This window comes from Brassica napus, unplaced genomic scaffold (genome assembly GCF_020379485.1).
Source record: "Brassica napus cultivar Da-Ae unplaced genomic scaffold, Da-Ae ScsIHWf_1382;HRSCAF=1961, whole genome shotgun sequence".
In the NCBI taxonomy this organism is placed as follows: domain Eukaryota; kingdom Viridiplantae; phylum Streptophyta; class Magnoliopsida; order Brassicales; family Brassicaceae; genus Brassica; species Brassica napus.
The window spans coordinates 12,501-31,039 of record NW_026014799.1 but is presented as its reverse complement, the minus strand read 5'-3'; the positions used below and the strand labels follow the sequence as shown (position 1 = coordinate 31,039).

Below are 18,539 nucleotides of genomic sequence, written 5' to 3'. Positions count from 1 at the left end.
TTCGGGTGATTTTTGCCCACATGGGCTGTCTGTTCAGTACACACAGGACGTCTGTGGATGTCCGTCAGCACACACAGAACGTCCGTGGGTGTCAGTCAGCACACACAGGACTTCCGTGGCTGTCCATGTGTGTCCGTCAGCACACACAGAACGTCTGTGGCTGTCTATCAGTACACATATCAGCACGTTGGTCCTTGGACTCAGCACGCTGGCCCTTCCCGTGGACTGTTTGGGTGATTTTGGCCCACGTGGGCTGTCTGTGCAGTACACACAGGACGTCCGTGGGTGTCCGCCAGCACACACAGGACGTCCGTGGGTGTCCGCTAGCACACACAGGACGTGTGTGGCTGTTCATGGCTGTCCGTAAGCACACACAGGACATCTGTGACTGTCCGTGTGTGTCTGTGTGTGTCCGTCAGCACACACAGGACGTCTGTGGCTGTCCATTAGTACACATATCAGCACGCTGGCCCTTCTCGTGGACTGTTCGGGTGATTTTGGCCCACGTGGGCTGTCTGTTCAGTACACATAGGACGTCCATGGGTGTCTGTCAGCACACACATGACGTCTGTGGCTGTCTGTGTGTGTCCGTCAGCACACACAGGACGTCTGTGGCTGTCCATCAGTACACATATCAGCACCTTGGTCCATATATTAGCACGCTGCTCCTTCTCGTGGACTGTTCGGGTGATTTTGGCCCACGTGGGCTGTCTGTTCAGTACACACAGGACGTCCATGGGTGTCCGTCAGAACACACAGGACGTTTGTGGGTGTCCGTCAGCACACACAGGACGTCTGTGGGTGTCCGTCAGCACACACAGGACGTCCGTGGCTGTCCATGTGTGTCCGTGTGTGTCCGTCAGCACACACAGAACGTCTGTGGCTGTCCATCAGTACACATATCATCACGTTGGTCCTTGGACTCAGCACGCTGACTCTTCCTGTGGACAGTTCGGGTGATTTTGGCCCACGTGGGCTGTCTGTTAAGTACACACAGGACGTTTGTGGGTGTCCGTCAGCACACACAGGACGTCCGTGGGTGTCCGTCAGCACACATAGGACATCCGTGGCTGTCCATGTGTGTTCGTGTGTGTCCGTCAGCACACACAGAACGTCCATGGCTGTCCATCAGTACACATATCAGCACGTTGGTCCTTGGACTCAGCACGCTGACCCTTCCTGTGGACAGTTCGGGTGATTTTGGCCCACTTGGGCTGTCTGTTCAGTACACATATGACGTTTGTGGGTGTCCGTGTGTGTCTGTGTGTCTCCGTCAGCACACACACATGACGTTTGTGGCTGTCCATTAGTACACATATCAGCACGCTGGTCCTTGGACTCAGCATGCTGGCCCATCCCGTGGAATGTTCGGGTAATTTTGGCCCACGTGGGCTGTCTGTTCGGTACACACAGGACGTTCATGGGTGTCCGTCAGCACACACATGACGTCTGTGTGAGTCCGACAGCACACACAAGATGTTCGTGGCTGTCCGTGTGTGTCGGTCAGCATACACAGGACGTCTGTGGCTGTCCATCAGTACATATATCAGCACGTTGGTCCTTGGACTCAGCACACTGACCCTTCCCGTGGACTGTTCGGGTGATTTTGGCCCACGTGGGCTGTCTGTTCAGTACACACAGGACGTCTGTGGGTGTCCGTCAGCACACACAGGACGTTCGTGGGTGTCCGTCAGCACACACGATGTGAATTTATAAGTACTAATAGTTAAAATATTGAAAATTAAGTATTATGAATTTGATAGATTTGGGTTTAAAATTCAAAATCCAAAGATTCAAAATCTGAGTTACTCTTAACTTTTTATTTTATCATCTAATCTATTAATTTATGGTCCTATTTTTTATCCATTTAATTAAAATGTAACTTATTTAGTTATTTATATTAAATTTTAATAATACTTTAAAAATATAATGCATTAATTAATTTCGTAATTAAAAATATAAAATTATTATAATTAATGTTAATTAAACTTGTACCGTGAAATAAAAATAATATTATTTTATAAATTTATGATTATAATTTATATTGTATTAAAATAAGTGTTCTATGAACTTAATATCAAAAATATATCAAATTGGTAGATTAACCTACTTCAAAAAAAATCATTTAAATAAATTTATCATTCATTGATAAAACATCTTAAACTATATAATTTTTTATACAAAAATAAAATTAATTAACATATGTCAATTTTTTTTACAACAATATATTTTCCTTTTGTTTATTTTGAAACAAAAAACAATATTTTATCTAAAATGATTATATACAAAATATAATAGTACATAACTAACATCATATGATAGCCTGGGGTAGAAAAAGGTTTTGTTGTATGATGATGTATAAAACCAAGGTCTTGGGTAGAACAAATTCGTAGGAATTTGCAGGTTGAATAGTTGATGAGGTTTGGGTTCGTCTTGTCTTTGTAATGGGTGATTTCTATAGACTTAGAGTCTACTAGAATATACTCATAAAAGGATTGGTTTTTGGTTATGTTATCTGTTGGCCAGGGACTGTCTTCGTAGAAGACTCGATTGATGAAGGTTTTGAGTTGGGTAAGGTTTACTGGTTTAGTGTATGGGGTCGTCATAAGGTGTTGCTTATAAGGTTTGGTGTAGTAGACTGGTTTAGTGTTTGGAGTAGTGTTTGAGGTTGTGTTTGGGGTTGCTGTAGATGATTGTGCTTCCATCTTTGATGACTTTTCAGAGACTGCTTTTGAATAAGATAGAGGAGGATATTCAGCTAATGCTGAGTAAGGGTTTGGAGTTAAAGTCCTTCCTGAATACTCTTTTAATTTACCAATTACTCTTTCTGCAAAGAAAGATGGTAATCCTGAGATAAACCGTTCTTTCCAAAATGCTTGATTACAATCGTTTCTTTGGAATATGTTTGTTATAAAAACATCCTTGTACCATTTAGATCCAAATATTAATCCAGAACATATATATCAAATAGGAACTTTTGATTTTTTTTTTTTTTTTTTTTTTTTTTTTTTTTTTTTTTGAACACCAGGAACTTTTGATTTATTCTTATAATCCTGAGAACATATTTTGGTTTGTTGTTTAGAGAAAGTTTTAAAATACCAACTTCGTTTTTCTGATTGTGAGGAGGTTTGGATAGATTCATTGTCATCTTCATCTATAGTGTTTATTCCTTTTCCTTTATCTAACCTGTCTAGTAGAAATTGTTTATCAATATCTTTTGTTATAACGTTAATAATTTTACAATTGCATAGATTATCAGACAATTCTTGTGATTCTATTGAAGTATCACTAATATTTCCTATCTCATCTATAGAGTTATCACTACTCGATTTCTTTTTGAGAAGTCACAAAAAGAAACCGGAAGACTACTTAAAAATAACATTTTTTGGGAAAAAGTGTGATATTTAAGATGTGTTAATGTAAATTCTTTGAAAACGTTTAATTATATCACTTTTAAAAACAATCTTTTTTATTTTGAATTTACTCTAAATTAATTCAATTTTATACTTCAAATTATATTATCTTTTTAATTATTTTTAGCTATTTTATGGATCTATATACGAATATCTACATATTTTATATTTTATACTTTTGACGAATTCATATATTTCGTGTCCGACAGATCTCAACCTAACTCAATCCGTATCTGCACCTAATCAAAACATTTGTACACCACTATTTAGATTAAAATATAACCTATAGATTTCGAATACATTATATGATTTTTATATGACAAGATATTGCAAGCTAACTAAAAACAAAAATCGCCAGGAGTAATCATCAAATTAAATATTCATCAACTAATCAATATTTAGTTATTTTTAATTTGAATACATTATTAGATTATATGTCACTTGTATATATATATATATTAACAACAACTGTGTATATATGCTGACACAGGAGTCATAAATACATTTGAAATAAAGAAAATATTTCATGTTAGCTTAATAAAAAGACAAGCAAAGGCATATCAAACACTCTGCGTATACCAAATACATATAGACGAAAAAAGATCTAGATAGTAGCTAACTTATTAAAGAATATTATCAAATAAAATTAAGCCAAGAACAATAATTCTGCTTCTGCTATTCAAAAGAAGACAAACATTTAACCCGAATATTGTTCTTAAACGTGAAAATAAAAATACCAACTTAATTTTGTTCTTAGAATGATTTTTTCATGTTTCTGAGAGCCAAGTTTTCGTTTTACAGATTTAGAGGAAGATAACTCATACTTGTAGATCACTTGTAACTTATTCATGATTAAGCTCATAAAACCCATCAAAATACATGGAAACATATATATGCGAAATAAAACAGTAGGAGGAAAAAACATATTTATTCAGCATTACAAAGAGAATCTTGGTACAGAAACACACCAAAGTGTAACAGTTTTTTTCAGTAGAAAACACGAAAGCATAATTAAACCTTTGAGTCCGTAACAAGCTTATTCATAACGGGTCGAAGGTGACACATGGCTCGTAACGGCACCACCTTACGCATTGCCATCTCTGGACCTTCAGTCATATCAATCTCTTCGCCATTGACTCTTCCCCAATCAAAGCACTGAATCAATGAACCTAACGCCAAGGTCACAATCTTATTCGCTAACCCTGCACCGGGACACATTCTTCGTCCACTTCCAAACGTTATCAGCGTACGGACATCGTCTTTGTCTCCTTCCCCTCTTTCACCATTAAACCTATCTGGGTTAAACCTCTCTGGTTCGGTCCAAAGTTCTGGATCCCTGTGGATAGTCCATGCGTTCACCATCACCATCGTTTCACGTGGCACGTCGTATCCTCCGACTTTGATGTCCTCTACCGTTAATCTTGGCACAAGAAGCGGCGCAGCTGGGTATAGCCGGAACGTTTCGGACACTACGTTTTGAAGGTAAGGTAGGTTTGGTATGTCTGTTTCCTCAATCAAACGGCCTTGTCCGATTTTCTCATCAATTTCTAATTTTAATTTTTCTAACAACTCTGGATGATTCAACAAACTCGCCATCGCCCACTCTATTGTCACAGCTGATGTCTCTGATGCCGCAAACATGATGCCCTGTTTCGCACATAATTATTAATAATATAGTTGTATGCAATATATTAAAATAAACACTTTATATTAAAATATAAGTTATAATAATATGTGGTATATATTTGTTATTTCTACAGAATGAGGTCACGAATGGGTAAAATACCTAGAAATAGTAATAATAATTGTGATAATAATAATAAGAACTAATATGACTGTGTTTGATTGTCACGTACCAGCATTAGGCCTTTGATGATGACCTCACTGTAATACTCTGGATCTTGTTGTTGCAAAGAGAGCAAGTGATTAACCATTGTGTTACCATCTTTATTTCCCCTACACTCATCAAGCAGACGCTGCAAGATTGCATCCATGGCTTCTCCAACAGCTTTCACTTTCTTTTCAAAACTCCTTCCAAATATTTTCAGGAATGGTAAGTATTCTCCAGGGTGCCTCGCGCCACTAGTACTAGTAATATAAGCAATTAGTTTCTTGAACGTATCTGCTTCTGCTTTGTCACTAGCATCTTCTCCGTAGTAGATCTTCCCTGTAACCATCCTCACTATGTTGTTGAACGTTAGATCGTAAAAAAGTGACTCGAGCTCGACCTCGTTGTTGATGAGCGCGTCACGTGAGAGTCTCGTGAGCATGCGGTGGATTTCCTCTTTGCGGATGTGGAGAAAGTTGGCGAGACGTTTCGAGGAGACGATTTCGAGGGAGCAGATCTTGCGGAGGTTGCGCCAGTGGTCACCGTAAGGTGTGGTTGCTATGGTGGTGTAGTTGTAAGCGATGTATTTGGAGGTTAGGAAACGAGGGCGGTTTGATACTACGACGTCGTTGTGACCCGTGAAGCATTCTTTTGCGAGTGCGGAGGAAGAGATGACGACGGCACGGCGGGTACCGAGTCGGAGGTAGAATATTGGGCCGTGTGCTTTGGCGAGTCTGTGGAAGAGACGGTGGACAGGCGGTTTGATGAGGCGATGGTGGCCAATAATGGGGAGAGAGTGAGGCGGAGAGGGAGGGAGGTTGAGACGCTTCGTCTTGGAGGTGAATTTGTAAGCAATGAGAAGGAGAGCCAGAGGGAGTATCACATAGTAAAACATCTTTGTCACTTTCTTTTTCGGGATGTCTCTGATCAAATGATTTAGTAACCTATTTATAGGAAAAAATGAGCTTTAGGGTCGCAACATTTTTTTATTAAATAATAGCGTCATGTTTTTTTAGCAAAGAAATGCGATCATGTGTTATTTTAACGTGTAAAATAGTATTCAACTAATTCAAAATGGCTTAGTGGTTGAAGAATTCATAGTGAGATTAAAAGACAGTGTACAAGTTTTCACAATATGATTTTAATTACAATTACTTATTGTAAATGTCTTAGAACGCAAACGTATTTGGGATTTGAGATCTGATTTTTGATATAGCTATTTCGTTCTAAAAGTTAAGAAAAATCTTCTCTAGAAAATGTTAAGAATTTTTTTAATGTTATGATGACTTTGTCTGAAGTCCTTACATTACTTTGTATTACCATTAAAGTTTTGTTTGTCTGTTGTAATAAATTTTTCAAAATTACTAAAAATCAATTTGAAAAATTGTAAGGTACTGTTTCTTATTTTGTGATTTTTGTTGACTTGATTTGGATTTGGATATCAGCACCTTGGTCCTTTGACTCAGCACGCTGCTCCTTCTCGTGGACTGTTCGGGTGATTTTGGCCCATGTGGGCTGTCTGTTCAGTAGACACATGACGTCCGTGGGTGTCCGTCAGCACACACAGGACGTCCGTGGGTGTCCGTCCGCACACACAGGACGTCCGTGGCTGTCCATGTGTGTCCGTGTGTGTCCGTCAGCACACACAGGACGTCTGTGGCTGTCCATCAGTACACATATCAGCACCTTGGTCCATGGACTCAGCACGCTGCTCCTTCTCGTGGACTGTTCGGGTGATTTTGGCCCACGTGGGCTGTCTGTTCAGTACACACAGGACGTCCGTGGGTGTCCGTCAGCACACACAGGACGTCTGTGGGTGTCCGTCAGCACACACAGGACGTCCGTGGCTGTCCAAGTGTGTCCGTCAGCACAAACAGAACGTCCGTGGCTGTCCATCAGTACACAAATCAGCACGTTGGTTCTTGGACTCAGCACGCTGACCCTTCCTGTGGACTGTTTGGGTGATTTTGGCCCACGTGGGCTGTCTGTTCAGTACACACAGAACGTCTGTGGGTGTCCGTCAGCACACACAGGACGTCTGTGGCTGTCCGTCAGCACACACAGCATGTATGTGTGTCCGTCAGCACACACAGAACGTCCGTGTGTGTCCGTGTGTGTCCGTCAGCACACACAGGACGTCCGTGGCTGTCCATCAGTACATATATCAGCACGCTGGTCTTTGGACTCAGCACACTGGTCTTTGGACTCAGCATGCTGCTCCGTCCCGTGGACTGTTCGGGTGATTTTTGCCCACATGGGCTGTCTGTTCAGTACACACAGGACGTCTGTGGATGTCCGTCAGCACACACAGAACGTCCGTGGGTGTCAGTCAGCACACACAGGACTTCCGTGGCTGTCCATGTGTGTCCGTCAGCACACACAGAACGTCTGTGGCTGTCTATCAGTACACATATCAGCATGTTGGTCCTTGGACTCAGCACGCTGGCCCTTCCCGTGGACTGTTTGGGTGATTTTGGCCCACGTGGGCTGTCTGTGCAGTACACACAGGACGTCCGTGGGTGTCCGCCAGCACACACAGGACGTCCGTGGGTGTCCGCTAGCACACACAGGACGTGTGTGGCTGTTCATGGCTGTCCGTAAGCACACACAGGACATCTGTGACTGTCCGTGTGTGTCTGTGTGTGTCCGTCAGCACACACAGGACGTCTGTGGCTGTCCATTAGTACACATATCAGCACGCTGGCCCTTCTCGTGGACTGTTCGGGTGATTTTGGCCCACGTGGGCTGTCTGTTCAGTACACATAGGACGTCCATGGGTGTCTGTCAGCACACACATGACGTCCGTGTGTGTCCAAAAGCACACACAGGACGTCTGTGGCTGTCTGTGTGTGTCCGTCAGCACACACAGGACGTCTGTGGCTGTCCATCAGTACACATATCAGCACCTTGGTCCATATATTAGCACGCTGCTCCTTCTCGTGGACTGTTCGGGTGATTTTGGCCCACGTGGGCTGTCTGTTCAGTACACACAGGACGTCCATGGGTGTCCGTCAGAACACACAGGACGTTTGTGGGTGTCCGTCAGCACACACACAGGACGTCTGTGGGTGTCCGTCAGCACACACAGGACGTCCGTGGCTGTCCATGTGTGTCCGTGTGTGTCCGTCAGCACACACAGAACGTCTGTGGCTGTCCATCAGTACACATATCATCACGTTGGTCCTTGGACTCAGCACGCTGACTCTTCCTGTGGACAGTTCGGGTGATTTTGGCCCACGTGGGCTGTCTGTTAAGTACACACAGGACGTTTGTGGGTGTCCGTCAGCACACACAGGACGTCCGTGGGTGTCCGTCAGCACACATAGGACATCCGTGGCTGTCCATGTGTGTTCGTGTGTGTCCGTCAGCACACACAGAACGTCCATGGCTGTCCATCAGTACACATATCAGCACGTTGGTCCTTGGACTCAGCACGCTGACCCTTCCTGTGGACAGTTCGGGTGATTTTGGCCCACGTGGGCTGTCTGTTCAGTACACATATGACGTTTGTGGGTGTCCGTGTGTGTCTGTGTGTCTCCGTCAGCACACACACATGACGTTTGTGGCTGTCCATTAGTACACATATCAGCACGCTGGTCCTTGGACTCAGCATGCTGGCCCATCCCGTGGAATGTTCGGGTGATTTTGGCCCACGTGGGCTGTCTGTTCGGTACACACAGGACGTTCATGGGTGTCCGTCAGCACACACATGACGTCTGTGTGAGTCCGACAGCACACACAAGATGTTCGTGGCTGTCCGTGTGTGTCGGTCAGCATACACAGGACGTCTGTGGCTGTCCATCAGTACATATATCAGCACGTTGGTCCTTGGACTCAGCACACTGACCCTTCCCGTGGACTGTTCGGGTGATTTTGGCCCACGTGGGCTGTCTGTTCAGTACACACAGGACGTCTGTGGGTGTCCGTCAGCACACACAGGACGTTCGTGGGTGTCCGTCAGCACACATAGGACATTTGTGGCTGTCCATGTGTGTCTGTGTGTGTCCGTCAGCACACACAGAACGTCCGCGGCTGTCCATTAGTACACATATCAGCACGTTGGTCCTTGGACTCAGCACGCTGACCCTTCCTGTGGACAGTTCGGGTGATTTTGGCCCATGTGGGCTGTCTGTTCAGTACACATATGACGTCTGTGGGTGTCCGTGTGTGTCCGTGTGTGTCTGTGTATGTCCGTCAGCACACACACATGACGTCTGTGGCTGTCCATTATTACACATATCAGCCCGCTGGTCCTTGGAGTCAGCACGCTGGCCCTTCCCGTGGATTGTTCGGGTGATTTTGGCCCACGTGGGCTGTCTGTTCAGTACACACAGGACGTCCATGGGTGTCCGTCAGCACACACATGACGTCTGTGTGAGTCCGACAGCACACACAAGACATCCGTGGCTGTCCATGTGTGTCGGTCAGCACACACAGGACGTCTGTGGCTGTCCATCAGTACACATATCAGCACGTTGGTCCTTGGACTCAGCACGCTGACCCTTCCTGTGATAACCCGCCCTTTGGGATAAAATGGTTGAGAGAGCAAAAGTCAGAATCCAGAGCCGAGCTTTTGGGAATCAAAGCAATTGAAGGAATGTTAAGTTTTGATCACTTAAGACTTAACATGGATCGAAGAAAATAGAAGATTGGTCGAGAATCAACTTTCTGGTTGAGTCGCGGGCAATACCGATCGATCGGGAAATTTGAAGTACGAGAAGGTCGAAGAATGAATCGTGAGTGAAGCATGAGTTGAGATAAGCTGCTCTACCATTGTTAGAAATGTCTTAGATTGATTAGACGGCAGTTTTGGAAGAATCACATTTTTGAAGCACGACGGTTTAGAAGCTCGACGTTTTTGAAGATTGACGTTTCTTCATCGCGAAGTTTTTTCGGAATATCTTCGTATCAGTAAAATATTTTTCTGAAGATATTATAAGTTGGAAGCAGGACGGGAATTAAGCAGGACGGGAAGCAAGCACGACGGGATTGAAGCACGACGGGAAAACCCGAAGTTGGGCAAAAACCCTAATTTCGGTATTACGAAATTCTTTGAGGAAGCCGGAGGCTCGGGAAATATTTTTAAAGGATATCAAAAATCATCTGTAGTTTATTAAAAATATTCAGAGAATCAGAATGGGAGCGGAAAAATATTCGGGATTGATCGCGGGTCAGAAATTCACAAGAAGGGTCGAAATCGCGCAAAGGAACCGAGAAGCTCGAGGTGGCTTGATCAGAAGGGATAAGAACGTGGTGGCAACTGTCTAACCAGCTGAGTGTCAAGAGAAGCTCGAGGTGTCACCGTGCATGGAAGCTGCACATGCAGCTTGACACATAGAAGCACGAGGTGGAACGGCCAAGCACGAGGTGTCTCCGCGCATGCAACCGAAGCATGCTGATCGACATGTGTGAGGATGTGTGGCGCCTTGCATGAGCTCCAGTCATGCAGCCTGACATCTGGGAGGAGTGGTGGCGTCCTGCATGTATCCTGGACATGCAGCCAGCCATGTGGAGCACGAGGTGCCGCCGTGCATGCGTCCGGAGCCATGCGGAGCGACACACGGGCTGCCACCAACCTGAAGCTGATTGGCTGGTGTCTCCTATATAAAGACCACGACCCCTTCTCATTTCATTCATCCATACCTTTCAAAAGGAAGTTAAAAAAGTGGGTTAGAGAGAGAGAAAGAAGTAGAAAAAGAAAGTAAGAGGTTCTGAGCTATTTCGAGAGTTTTAGAGAGTTTTCGAGATCAGTTTCTCTACTGATTTCAAGTCAGCGCCAAGGGAAGTTTCTGGCCAACTGAAGATCAACCAATTGAAGATCAATTCAGATGGGAAGCAAGTCAACGTGGTTAGAGAGAGAGAGAGAAAGAAAGTGTAGCTGAGTTCTGAAGACCGATACTCCACCGAGAAGGCCAGTTCCGTCCAATCGGCGATTCTCTACGATTGTGACGCGGAAGCTCTGTCCAATTCAATCCATCCAAGCCAGTCATATTCTCCTACAATCATGTGGAGGTGCTGTCCAAGATTAGTTAAGTTTCATGGGTTCAGATCAGTCGAAGTTCTCCTCGATACTCCGCCGAAATGTCCGAAGAACTGTCCAGCAGCTAAAGGAGATTCTGTCCAGATCAGTCTGTCCAGACGTGTCAGTTTCTTCATGATGAAGCCGAGGTTATGTCCAAGTCAAGATCAGTCCAGTCCAGTCCAGTCAAGGCGTCCCTTGGGTTTTGGCCAAGTCCTCTACGATCAACCAGCTGCTTCTCGCCTAGAACACTGTGAGTTGGTTTGTGTGAATTCCACTTGGAATTTAGGGTAGTTTTGTGAGTTGGTTTGTTTGAGTTCCACTTGGAACTTAGGATAGATCGAGTTGCATATAGAGTAGTAATATCACACTGATGCATGATAGAGTCCTAGGGTTTTTTTTTATTTATGAATTGGACTCAGTTTAGCATGGGCTAAGCTGAGATATAATGGAATTAAGACTGAGTTAATAACCTGACTAGGACTAGGGCTAGGATGCATCATGTTTTCTATTCTTGCGTGTTGATATGGTTGAGTGCAGGTTCCCGTTATCTTTAAGGATAGTTTCATAGCAGGAGGCTGGACTATCTGGATAACGGTTTGATTTATTTGTTTAGTATTGATATTATTGTTTAGTTATTAGTACTAAGGGTCTTAGGCCATATAGGCTGGACTACTGGTACTATGGTTAGTCTTGTGGAGTCGAGTGTCTAGTTAGGTTCTGGAACTTTATCTTTAGGTTAGGTTCTAGATTGAATTTGTGTTGTGTGAGTGTGCCGACAGTATGTGCGTAACCCGCCCATACTAGGCTTGTGTAGGGGTGAGTTAGTGTTCCTTCAGACCTCGTACCCAGCGGGTTCAAGGAAACCCCTTATTCGCTGGATCGGGAAGACTCAGAGAGACGGGGTCATGGCCTAGGGCTGAGTTATTACACGACGGTGTAATGTGGCAGTGACCCGAAGGACTGTGGGCTGTCGTGCGGTGACCCGAAGGACTGTGGGCCGCGGTCGGTTGAAAGTTCCTTCTTCTGGCCTTTGTGGTAGGGAGATAGGATATTGCCGATGTTGAGGAGGAACACGAGATCACCAGGGCCCATGTTAAATATTGAGTCTAGAGTTAGAATAGTGTGTCGAGTTAGTTTTATTGTGTCGTCTTGAGGGTGAGGAACCCTCGAGATAGTGTAGCACCGATATACGGTGTTACGAGTTAGATCGAGTCGTAGATACTCATAGTCTTATTATTGTGATTGTGTTTGTGGTTGACTGATTTGCTTGCAGGTTCTGACATTAAGTCATAAGTCCGGTTTAGGTACCGGATTAGGCTTGGTGTGTATTTGGTTATTGTAGGCCGACGTTGCCTGTATGTGTTTGAGGGATTGCTTGTGAAGGGTGGTGGATATTAATGCTATGCGGTATCATTGGTTGGCCGATCATGTTCTTGTTTGATTGTTGGTCGATCGACTAGTGATACTTGTATAGTCTAAGTGTCTAACACTACATGAGTACTGAACTCAGGCGTATATATGGTTAACTAGGGATTGGTTGTTGACTTGTTTTTATGCAGGTTCCCGTTACTTGAAGCTAGATCATGGCAGGAGGCCAAGTCTAACTTAGTAACGGTTTGCTTAGCCTTAGCTTTTATTGCATGCTAGGGCTAGATTGATTGTTATTTTTGGGTTGTCCGGGTTAGAGTCTAGGTTGCGGGTAGAGGCCGCCAGCTCACTGAGTAACATTAGGTTACTCATCCAACTCCGTTGTCCTTTTTGCAGGTCGCTTTAGGTAAGGATGATCGGATAGCTTGGTGCTGGACGTTAGGACCGCCGGTGTAGATTTTCATGCCTTTTGTAAACGGTATTGTGGATTTGTGTTTAGTTGACTCGATTTGGCATTAGGCCGGGACCGGTCTCGAATTATATCAATGTATGGATATTTCTCGAATAAATAAAGTAATTGTTTTATATGCGCTTCATGAGTACTCTGATATTTGACTAGTCCGGTCTAACACAACGTTAGGTCGTAGTACGGGTTGAAAAGCCTTAGGCCTCGATCTAACGGAAAACGCTAACTCTAGGTACGGGTTGCAAAGCCTTATGCCTTGACGCAGCGGGACGAGTTAGTGGATGAACTGGTCTAGGTCGTGGAGTAAAAGTTTGTGACTCTGACCGGATCGTCCCTAACCCGTCACGTAGCGCTTCCGGACCATGGTGTTGGGTTGGACGGTCAGTCATGTTCTGGTTTGATTGTTGGCTGGCCGGTTGGCTCATTCATCTCTAACCCTGGGTGTTGGATGGTCGATCGGTCATGTTCTTGTTTGATTGTTGGCCGGTTGATCGACCATATGTCTAGGACGGTTCGGGGGTGTTACAGAGGTGGTATCAGAGCATGGTTTCGTCCATGCTTTCGGAACTCATGATTTAATCGGTTTTAAATATTTATCGAGTCAAAATGAGTCACAAAAGGCATTAGGGAAACCGGTCACGTCCAGCGATAGGATTTGTGGTTTTAGGAATTAGGATTGAGATAGTGGAATCTAGAACTGTTAGGTTGCTTGGGTAGAACTGTTAGGTTGCTTGGGTAGAACTGTTAGGTTGCTTGGGTAGCACTATTAGGTTGCTGGTTAGAATTGCGGTTAGGTTGCATTGTTAGTATTTGCTGGGTTAGTAGATTATGTGATTAATTACTAACTTGCATGTGAGGTGTTCTTTTGAGTTGCAGCGAGTAAGTGTGTTTGTTGATCGGAACTTTAAGGGATGAAAACCTTAAAGTGGAGGGAGTTCGAGGCCAAACCCAAACCCGAAGCGAAAGAGGAGAGACAGATTCAGAGAACTGGGCTGTGGTATGGACTGGACAGATGGGAAGAAACAAGACTTCGTTGGGAAAGGACTTCATCAGTATCTGGGAAATGAGAGATCGAGGAAATGGTTGGAGTAATCAGAGGCGCAGATTGGCAAGATCGTATCATGGGAAATTAGTTGGGCAGCAAAGTAAAAACTAAGAAGAAGACGCAGTGATCATTCAAGTGAAGATTTATGAAGATGATTGTGGTGACATTGGGAAGGACATTCAAGGGACAGTGAAAGGCAGAGTGAAGAGATATGAAGACGATTATGGCGACTTTAGACAGTATACACAAAGGGACATGGCCAAACAAAGTAAAGAGTTATGAAGACGAGTTGAGATTAAGTGAAGCATGAGAAATCAAGAAGTGAAGAAATGAAAGGATTCAAGACCGAGGAAATGCATGGAGATGTATTAAGATGGAGCGAGTTCAGAATCAGAAAATCTAGAAGAAGACTGAAGAAATCAAGGGGAGATATCTAAGGCCAACCGATAAAGAAGCACATCTAGTGATCAAGACAAAGTTATGTAACTAGGAGTTATGGAGGAGTTGTTATCAAGGTGGAGCAAGTTCAAAATCCAAAGTGTTCATGGAGACCTAAAGAAACCGAGAGAAAGGGGAGCCAGCAAAGAACCATATCTTATGACCAAGACCGCAAGACGAAGTTATTCAAAAGCTGAACATCATCACTACACATCAAGGAGGAACATTTCGTGAAGCTAAGCAATTGCGCAACTAAGAATTCGAGGACGAATTCTATTAAGGGGGGGGAGAATGTGATAACCCGCCCTTTGGGATAAAATGGTCGAGAGAGCAAAAGTCAGAATCCAGAGCCGAGCTTTTGGGAATCAAAGCAATTGAAGGAATGTTAAGTTTTGATCACTTAAGACTTAACATGGATCGAAAAAAATAGAAGATTGGTCGAGAATCAACTTTCTGGTTGAGTCGCGGGCAATACAGATCGATCGGGAAATTTGAAGTACGAGAAGGTCGAATAATGAATCGTGAGTGAAGCATGAGTTGAGATAAGCTGCTCTACCATTGTTAGAAATGTCTTAGATTGATTAGACGGCAGTTTTGGAAGAATCACATTTTTGAAGCACGACGGTTTAGAAGCTCGACGTTTTTGAAGATTGACGTTTCTTCATCGCGAAGTTTTCTCGGAATATCTTCGTATCAGTAAAATATTATTCTGAAGATATTATAAGTCGGAAGCAGGACGGGAATTAAGCAGGACGGGAAGCAAGCACGACGGGATTGAAGCACGACGGGAAAACCCGAAGTTGGGCAAAAACCCTAATTTCGGTATTACGAAATTCTTTGAGGAAGCCGGAGGCTCGGGAAATATTTTTAAAGGATATCAAACATCATCTGTAGTTTATTAAAAATATTCAGAGAATCAGAATGGGAGCGGAAAAATATTCGGGATTGATCGCGGGTCAGAAATTCACAAGAAGGGTCGAAATCGCGCAAAGGAACCGAGAAGCTCGAGGTGGCTTGATCAGAAGGGATAAGAACGTGGTGGCAACTGTCTAACCAGCTGAGTGTCAAGAGAAGCTCGAGGTGTCACCGTGCATGGAAGCTGCACATGCAGCTTGACATGTAGAAGCACGAGGTGGATCGCCAAGCACGAGATGTCGCGACGCATGGAACCGAAGCATGCTGATCGACATGTGTGAGGATGTGTGGCGCCTTGCATGAGCTCCAGTCATGCAGCCTGACATCTGGGAGGAGTGGTGGCGTCCTGCATGTGTCCTGGACATGCAGCCAGCCATGTGGAGCACGAGGTGCCGCCGTGCATGCGTCCGGAGCCATGCGGAGCGACACACGGGCTGCCACCAACCTGAAGCTGATTGGCTGGTGTCTCCTATATAAAGACCACGACCCCTTCTCATTTCATTCATCCATACCTTTCAAAAGCAAGTTAAAAAAGTGGGTTAGAGAGAGAGAAAGAAGTAGAAAAGAAAGTAAGAGGTTCTGAGCTATTTCGAGAGTTTTAGAGAGTTTTCGAGATCAGTTTCTCTACTGATTTCAAGTCAGCGCCTAGGGAAGGTTCTGGCCAACTGAAGATCAACCAATTGAAGATAAATTCAGATGGGAAGCAAGTCAACGTGGTTAGAGAGAGAGAGAAAGAAAGTGTAGCTGAGTTCTGAAGACCGATACTTCACCGAGAAGGCCAGTTCCGTCCAATCGGCGATTCTCTACGATTGTGACGCGAAAGCTCTGTCCAATTCAATCCGTCCAAGCCAGTCATATTCTCCTACAATCAAGTGGAGGTGCCTTCCAAGATTAGTTCAGTTCCATGGGTTCAGATCAGTCGAAGTTCTCCTCGATACTCCGCCGAAATGTCCGAAGAACTGTCCAGCAGCTAAAGGAGATTCTGTCCAGATCAGTCTGTCCAGACGTGTCAGTTTCTTCATGATGAAGCCGAGGTTATGTCCAAGTCAAGATCAGTCCAGTCCAGTCCAGTCAAGGCGTCCCTTGGGTTTTGGCCAAGTCCTCTACGATCAACCAGCTGCTTCTCGCCTAGAACACTGTGAGTTGGTTTTGTTTGAGTTCCACTTGGAATTTAGGGTAGATCGAGTCGCATATAGAGTAGAATGATCACGTTATTGAATGGTAGAGTCCTTAGGGTTATTTTATTTATGGAACCGGACTCAGTTTAGCAAGGGCTAAGCTGAGATGAATGGAATTAAGACTGAGTTAATAACCTGACTAGGACTAGGGCTAGGATGCATCATGTTTTCTATTCTTGCGTGTTGATATGGTTGAGTGCAGGTTCCCGTTATCTTTAAAGATAGTTTCTCAGCGGGAGGCTGGACTATCTGGGTAACGGTTTGATTGTGTTGTTTAGTATTGATATTATTGTTTACTAGTTAGTAGTAAGGGTCTTAGGCCATATAGGCCGGACTACTGGTACTATTGGTTTGTGTTGTAGAGTCGAGTGTCTAGTTAGGATCTGGAACTTTAGCTTTAGGTTAGGTTCTAGATTGAGTTTGTTTTGTTGTGAGTGTGCCGACAGTATGTGCGTGACCCGCCCATACTAGGCTTGTGTAGGGGTGATTAGTGTTCCTTCAGCCTCGTACCCAGCGGGTTCAAGGAAACCCCTTATTCGCTGGATCGGGAAGACTCAGAGAGACGGGGTCATGGCCTATGGCTGAGTGATTACACGACGGTGTAATGTGGCAGTGACCCGAAGGACTGTGGGCTGTCGCGCGGTGACCCGAAGGACTGTGGGCCGCGGTCGGTTGAAAGTTCCTTCTTCTGGCCTTTGTGGTAGGGAGATAGGATATTGCCGATAGAGAGGAGGAACACGATGTCACCAGGGCCCAGGTTAGAGTGTTGTGTTAGTGTGTCGTAGAGGGTTATGGGATCCTCGAGTTAGGGTAGCACCGATATACGGTGTTACGTGTTAGATCGAGTCGTAGTTATAGTTATTATTGTGATTGTGGTTGATTGATTTGCTTGCAGGTTCTGACATTAAGTCCTAAGTCTGGTTTAGGTACCGGATTAGGCTTGGTGTGTATTTGGTTATTGTAGGCCTGACGTTGGCCTGTATGTGTTTGAGGGATTGCTTGTGAAGGGTGGTGGATATTAAAGCTATGCGGTATCATTGGTTGGCCGATCATGTTCTTGTTTGATTGTTGGTCGATCGACTAGTGATACTTGTATAGTCTAAGTGTCTAACACTACATGAGTACTGAACTCAGGCGTATATATGGTTAACTAGGGATTGGTTGTTGACTTGTTTTTATGCAGGTTCCCGTTACTTGAAGCTAGATCATGGCAGGAGGCCAAGTCTAACTTAGTAACGGTTTGCTTAGCCTTAGCTTTTATTGCATGCTAGGGCTAGATTGATTGTTATTTTGGGTTGTCCGGGTTAGAGTCTAGGTTGCGGGTAGAGGCCGCCAGCTCACTGAGTAACATTAGGTTACTCATCCAACTCCGTTGTCCTTTTTGCAGGTCGCTTTAGGTAAGGATGATCGGATAGCTTGGTGCTGGACGTTAGGACCGCCGGTGTAGATTTTCATGCCTTTTGTAAACGGTATTGTGGATTTGTGTTTAGTTGACTCGATTTGGCATTAGGCCGGGACCGGTCTCGAATTATATCAATGTATGGATATTTCTCGAATAATAAAGTAATTGTTTTATATGCGCTTCATGAGTACTCTGATATTTGACTAGTCCGGTCTAACACAACGTTAGGTCGTAGTACGGGTTGAAAAGCCTTAGGCCTCGATCTAACGGAAAACGCTAACTCTAGGTACGGGTTGCAAAGCCTTATGCCTTGACGCAGCGGGACGAGTTAGTGGATGAACTGGTCTAGGTCGTGGAGTAAAAGTTTGTGACTCTGACCGGATCATCCCTAACCCGTCACGTAGCGCTTCCGGACCATGGTGTTGGGTTGGACGGTCAGTCATGTTCTTGTTTGATTGTTGGCT

General features: G+C 44.5%; 1 protein-coding gene across 1 annotated transcript; it reads right to left on the bottom strand.

Moving 5' to 3' along the window:
* Positions 1-4,234: 4,234 nt before the first annotated feature.
* LOC106385524 (cytochrome P450 81F4) lies at positions 4,235-6,179 on the bottom strand. Its single transcript, XM_013825436.3, has 2 exons — positions 5,270-6,179; positions 4,235-5,060 (listed from the first exon to the last, which is right to left on the bottom strand). Exons 1-2 carry the CDS (start codon positions 6,134-6,136, stop codon positions 4,425-4,427), a joined length of 1,503 nt encoding a protein of 500 aa, XP_013680890.1. The 5' UTR covers positions 6,137-6,179; the 3' UTR covers positions 4,235-4,424.
* Positions 6,180-18,539: the final 12,360 nt, after the last annotated feature.